The sequence below is a fragment of the Coptis chinensis genome, chromosome 6 (genome assembly GCF_015680905.1).
Source record: "Coptis chinensis isolate HL-2020 chromosome 6, ASM1568090v1, whole genome shotgun sequence".
NCBI classification, from domain to species: Eukaryota; Viridiplantae; Streptophyta; class Magnoliopsida; order Ranunculales; family Ranunculaceae; genus Coptis; species Coptis chinensis.
The window spans coordinates 5193735-5201005 of record NC_141461.1 but is presented as its reverse complement, the minus strand read 5'-3'; the positions used below and the strand labels follow the sequence as shown (position 1 = coordinate 5201005).

The 7271-nt window shown below is 33.4% G+C and overlaps 1 protein-coding gene across 1 annotated transcript; it reads left to right on the top strand.

Annotated features, from left to right (window-relative positions):
• Positions 1 to 4778: 4778 nt before the first annotated feature.
• LOC147490981 (cytochrome P450 93A3-like) lies at positions 4779 to 6963 on the top strand. Its single transcript, XM_086569078.1, has 2 exons — positions 4779 to 5799; positions 6180 to 6963. The coding sequence occupies exons 1-2, from the start codon at positions 4900 to 4902 to the stop codon at positions 6837 to 6839; spliced, it is 1560 nt and encodes a 519-aa protein (XP_086425204.1). The 5' UTR covers positions 4779 to 4899; the 3' UTR covers positions 6840 to 6963.
• Positions 6964 to 7271: the final 308 nt, after the last annotated feature.

The following is a 7271-nucleotide window of genomic DNA, read 5'->3' as shown; positions in this document are numbered from 1 at the left end:
AATTGGATGCAAATGCATTGAACTAACCCTCAAAGATTTAATTAATGGAAAATCAGAAATTAGATACAACTCCATTGAACTAACCTCAAAGAAAAATTAATTGTAAATTGAAAACATTATACAAATGCATGGAACTAATCTTAAAGAATAATTAACGGAAAATTGAAAACCGGATGCAACTGTACTGAACTAATCTAAAAAAATAAACTGGATACAAATACATTGAACTAATCTCAAGAAATAATTAACGGGAAATCAGAAACAGGATGCAAATTCATTGAACTAACCTCAAACAATAGTTAATGAGAAATTAGAAACTAGATGCAAATGCAACCTTATCAAATAATAAACAAGGAATCGGAAATCAGAAACTAGATACAAATATATTAAACTAATCTCACATAATAATTAACGAGAAATCAGAAATTGGATGCAAATGCATTGAACTGACCTCAAAGAAATAATTAACAGAAAATTGGGAATTGGATGCAAATGTATTGAACTAACCGCAAAAAATAATTAACGAGAAATTGGAAGCTGGATGCAACTGCATTGAACTAACCTCAAAAAATAAATAACGGGAATCGGAAATCGGATGCAACTGCATTGTACTAACCTCAAAATATAAATAATGGAAAATCAGAAATTGGATGCAAATGTATTGAACTAACCTTAAAACATAGTTGGGCTATATGTTGTGGGAATGTCTCGATAAGTACAATTTTGTATTTAAAATGGTGTTTATCTTATCTCTTTCCGTATGATTGAGAACTCTTTGCTATTCAAGTAGCTTCAATATATATAACCTTCGCCTTATTAGGCAATCTTACAAAACTTCAATCAAACTTCTATTATTAAACAACAAAATGAAGTTGAATTGAAGGGTTTTATCAAAGGTGAGTTTTTTTTTAATGGAGAGTGAGGTTTTCACATTATAAGAAATTTGGATGAATGATCAATATAATATTATATATATAATAGTTCTGCATATTTGCAAATATTTTTCAGAATAATTAATATAACAACACCCATTTGTAGATAATCTTTGAAGATTCCACATAATGAGTAATGCATATAATTTAAAGAATAATTGATAGGAAATCGGGAACTGGATAATCTTCGATGATCCCACATAGTAAATCAAGCATAATTTATTTTTTATGTCATGTTTGCAAGGACACTACAAATGGATCAACAGAAGTTGGTATTACACACCCCATTGGATAATTAGAAGAAAATTGGAAACTGGATTTAAATACATAACTGAGCTCAAAGAGTAATTAACGGGAAATTAGAAACTTTATGCAAATGCAATAAACTAAACTCAAAAAGTAATTAACTAGAAATCCGAAACTGGATGCAATTGCATTAAACTAACGTCAGATAATAACTAACGAAAAATTAGAAATTGGATGCAAATCCTTGAAAAATATTTAAAGGGAAATTGGAAATAGTATGCAAATACATCAAACGAACCTCAAATAATAACTAATAGAAAACTGAAAACTAGATGCAAATGCATTGAACTAAACTAAAAATAATTAACAAAAAATAAAAAATCAAATGCAACTGTATTGAACTAACCTCATAGAATAATTGGTGGAAAATCATAAACTAAATGCAAATGCATTGAAATAACCTCAAAGAATAGTTAACAGAAAATCAGAAACGATTGGATGTAATTGCAGCGAACTAACCTCAAAACATAAATAATAAAAAATTAGATGCAGATATATTGAACTAACCTTAAAGAGTTATTAATGGAAAATCGGAAACTGGATGCAAATGCAATGAACTAGTCTTAAAGACTAACTAACAAAATATTGAAAAATGGATGAAACTGCATTAAACTAACCTAAATGAATAATTAACGGGAAATTATAAATTTGATGTAACTGCATTGAACTAATCTAAAAAAATAATTAACAGAAAATTGAAAACTTAATGCAAAACATTGAACTAACCTCAAAGAACAATTAACATAAAAACGGAAATTGGATGCAACTGCATTAAGCTAACCTCAAAGAATAATACTGAAAAATCAGAAACTGGATGCAACTGCATTAAACTAAATCAGAGATTAACTAACGAAAAATCATAAATTGGATGCAAATGCATTGAAATAACCTCTAAGAATAGTTAACTGGAAATGGAAGCCAGATGTAACTGTATCACACTGACCTCAAAGTATAAATAGCTATAAATTGTAAACTATTGAACTAACCTAGAAAAATAATTAACAGAAAATCAAAAACTGGATGCACATGTATTGAACTAACCTCAAAGAGTAATTAACAGGAGATTGGAACCTGGATGCAAATGCAATGAACTAATCTCAAAGGCTAATTAATGAAACATCGAAAACTGGATGCAACTGTACTGAATTAACCTTAATGAATAACAAATGGGAAATCATAAAGTGGATGCAATTGCACAGAACTAACCTCAAATAATAATTAATGGAAAATCGGAAACTTGATGCAATTATTGTATTGAACTAACCTCAAAGAATAATTAATGAGAAATTGGAAATAAATGTACTACATTGAACTAACCTTAAAGAATAATTAATAGAAAATCAGAAACTTGATGCAAATGCATTGAACTAATAACCCTAAAACATGTTTGTATTATATGTAGGAGAATAAATGTCTCGATAAATATAGTTTTATATTTTAAGTAGTGTTTATCATAATTCTTTTATTATGATTGGGAATGTCTTGCTATTCAAGTAGCTTCAATATTATTTTCGCCACATTTGGCATTCTCACAAAACTTCAATCAAACTTCTATTATTAAACCTAACAACAAAAAGAAGTCATTGGGTTTTATCAAGGTTTGGTGCTTCCTTTTTATAGAGAGTGGTGCAAGAAATTTGAATGAGTGATTAATATAATTTTCATATCTCATAGCTATGCATAGCTAACTATGCATATATGAATAGTTGATAATATTTTTTTTTAGAATAATTTAATATAAAGGCACCCGTTCGTAGGACAGGTTTGAAGGCTAGTATGGTCTGATGGTCGTTGCTCCCAATACTCATTTGGTTCAATTTATTCCCTTAGTTGATTGATTTGGAAGTTAATCGCTTGGAATTCTATGGTCGGTAGCTAAATCATGGATGCTCAATAGCTTTGTTATTAGTTGAATCTTTACGGAATGTGTTCTTGTTATATAACTCTTTCTTCTGTTCCATGAATTAAAATGACCAGTGACTAATTACTTATCTATGGTTTATTGTTGATGGTTTAATGCTTGCATTGCTTGAGACTTTCCATTCGTTGCTTGAATCAAAGTCTGGTTTCTTTCTTTCATGGTTCAAGTCCAACAGAATGTCCACTGTGTGTTAGGGGGATTACTGTTTTTCACATTTCAATTTTACTGTTGCGAAATATCTTGTTTTGCAAAGTTTTCAATTCCAAGTCAGCAAATACTTTAAATGTTAGAGCATTTCCAATTCAAGTCATTAGGAGGGAAATTGAGAGTTTTCACCTTTAAATATTAAAAAATCCTTGCCCAATGTAAAGGTGACAAACTCGGTGACTTGTAACTAAGTCACAATAAGAGTAGCACTTGCTATTGAGATTTTTACTGAGTTGTGAGCTTCGGATAGAACCATCTCACAGTGTTTTTTAAAAAAAAATCGGTTTTTTTTTCTAGATTCTGTCCATGTGTTTTTTGACTTTTTTTCGGTTTTTTTTTTAACTTCGGACGACATGTTTCATTCCATCTTGCATGCGTTTTTTCAATTTTTATATTCAAACGGAATCAAACATTCCATCCGAGATTTAAAGTCACCCCTGCATTGGGCAACCTTTTCTTGTTTTCACCACAAAGATAGCAAAGAGGGGAAATAATCCTACGTGAAAAAAAAAATTTGACTGCAATGAGAATGTTCTTAGCCATACATTGCAATATACAGGTGATACATGGTATGTGTAAAAAACACTCAAGTTCGGTACCCAAAACGGTAATTTTTTTTTTTTTTTTTTCCAATAATAAACGGTAAATTGTTTTTTATAAAGGTATTTGTTATTGACGGACCCCAATTTGTGTTGGGTGGACTCCCAAAAAAAATGATTATTACAAGTGTGCCATTGGTTTCAAAAAATCTAAAAAAAAACAATTATTACAAGTATGCCATTGGTCCCCAAAAAATTGAATTCAAAACCCCAAACTTAAATGACCCGGCTATGTCGTTTGGACTAAGTCGTTGACTAAGTCCCAAACGACTTGCCATTTAATTTAATGACTTAGTCCAAACGACACCGGTCAAGAGCCCAAAAAGCGAACTTTGAATTTTTTTTTCAAAGTTCAAATCCCTAACGATATGGCGCGCGTTTGGACTCCAAAGCGGTGTGGCCATGTCGTTTGTGATTTGGACTTAGAAAAAAATGGCCACACCGTTTGAACTTAGAAAAATCCCTAACGATATGGCAACACCGTTTGGACTAAGTTTCAACGATATGGTCACACCGTTTGGACTTAGTCCAAAACGATATGGCCATGTCGTTTGGGATTTGAACTTTGAAAAAAATTCAAAGTTCTGTTTTTTGGGCTCTTGACCGGTGTGGCCAAGTCGTTTGGACTAAGTCCCAAACGGTGTGGCCAAGTCGTTTGGGACTTAATCCAAACGACCTAGCCGGGTCGTTTAAGTTTGGAGTTTCGAATTCAATTTTTTTTAACCAATAATAACATGTAATAATAATTTTTTTAGATTTTTTGAAACCAATGACACACTTATAATAATTGTTTTTTTTGTGGGAGTCCGCCCAACACAAATTGGGGTCCGGCAGTAACAGGACCTTTATAAATAGTATACCACCGCCCAGAGATGGCTGTACATCAGTTGATATATTAGATAACACACACGGTTCTTAGAGCTCATTATACACCATGGATATGGCAATTCTCTTTTCCACTATAACTTTCTTAATCTTTACAGCAATTCTATGTCGAAATTTTTTGTTTTCCAAGACCAAACTAGGCCAAATGCATCTCCCACCAAGTCCAATGAGACTACCAATTATTGGGCACCTTCACCTCCTCAACAACACCCCTCATTCATCTTTCCATAATCTCTGCAAACTTTACGGTCCATTAATCCATCTCCGGCTTGGGTCAGAAATTTGCATTATCGCTTCTACGCCTGAAACTGCAAAAGAATGTCTCATTACTAATGGTCTCACTTTTGCTTCACGTCCAGTTAACATTGTGATTGATCTCCTAACTTATGATTCAGCTGGTTTTGGTTTCGCGCCTTATGGTACTTACTGGCAGTTCATGAAAAAAATTGTCACTACTGAATTACTAGGTGAAAGAACACTTACACAGTTACAACGCCTTCGAGCTGATGAAGCTTCTGAACTGATTAGCATATTGTTGAACAAAGCCAATAGTGGTAAAGTCGTGAATTTGTCCGAAGAAGTTGCTAAAGTTTCGAACAATATAATTTCTAGGATGATGTTGGGCTTTAGGTGTTCTGGAGAGGATGAATGGGGCAAGGGGATTAGAAGTGTAGTCCGAGAGGCCACGGAGATCATTGCAACGTTTAACTTATCCGATTTTATTTGGTTTTTGCGGCATATTGATGTGCAAGGAATTAAAAAGAGAGCCATGAATATTCAGTTCAGATTTGATACTTTACTTGAAAAAATTATCAAGGAGCGTGAACAAGTTAGAAGGAAGAAAGTGGAGAAGAGTAGCAAGGATTTTCTGGACATGTTGCTTGATCTATCAGAGGATGAGAGCTCGAAAATCAAATTGACCAGAGCTAATATTAAGGCGTTCATGTTCGTAAGTTACTTTGACCTTTCTTCATTTTCATTATTTTTTTTTACATAAACATCCTCATTCTCATAATAATTAATCACTTCAACATGTACCATTGTACCAATAGTCCAATATACACACTCCATAACTCCAAGTCTCCAACATCGATCACTTGTACATGGTATATTACTAATCTACTAGACTTCAGTTGTTTTAGCAGCAAAATTGTTTGTTGCTTTGCTAGGTAAAATTATCCAACTTGTTAACACAAGTATGGTAAGCGCAACTGATAATGGGCTTTATTAGCGTTTGGTCAAAGTAATGTTTGTAACCTCCTTTAATACCTGCAATTACTTTCGGGTCCCTTAACTCTATCTTTGTTTTATATTTTTTTTTCCCTGTAGGACTTTCTTACAGCTGCAACTGATACATCTGGGATTGTTGTGGAATGGGCAATGTCAGAACTAGTTAATAATCCTGCACTTATGGAAAAAGCAAAAGAAGAGATAGATTCAGTTGTGGGCAAAAACAGGTTGGTTAAGGAATCTGATATTGCAAATTTACCTTATTTGCAAGCAATATTCAAAGAAACACTTAGACTTCACCCACCAATTCCTATATTTGAAAGAGAATCAACAGAAGATTGCAAAGTTGCTGGCTATGACATACCAGCAAAGTCCATTCTTTTCATAAATAATTGGTCTATTTGTAGAGATCCTAAAACTTGGAAAAACCCATTTAAGTTCCAACCTGAAAGGTTCATGTCTCAAGGCCCAGGTAATGAAAATGCAAGTATGGTTGATGTTAGAGGCCAACATTTTAATATTTTGCCATTTGGATCTGGAAGAAGGGGGTGTCCAGGCGTGGCATTGGCTGTTCAAGTTGTTCCTACAGTGTTGGCTTTGTTGATCCAGGGCTTTGATTGGAGTATACCATCCAATGGTAATGAGGTAGCACCTAAGGTAGTTGATATGAGTGAAAGGCCTGGATTAACTGTTCCAAAGGCCAAACCTCTCATGCTTGTACCCTCAATCAGGTTGAATCCATTTCCCATGAGCATTTAGATTGAAAAAAGAAAATTACTTGTTGTACGAACTCTAGTATTTAGGATTTATTAGAATTTGTATTGCGGTTTCTTTAAATGGTTCTTTTCACAAAGCAATTTTCGTTAACTGCTTACTTGAGCAATTGCATGTGTGTCGACTCCAGCAGTAAATAGGCACTTTTAGCTCAAAAAGCAATTACGGAATTACGATTTTGTTTTTTTAAGCAGTTCTAAATGGTACTAATATCCAGTTTTCCATTATCAGTACATCTAATATTCTTGCGCCTCTGTGCGTCAATGTGAGGAATTCACCGAATGTTCTACTATGTAATCTTTAAGGTCCAACGCAGTTTAGAGTCCTGATAAGGAGAGATTGATCTCTCTATGGAAAGGAGAGATCTATTTCATCAGCCGTCGGATGGGAGCTGATTTCATCCACGTATTTGATTTG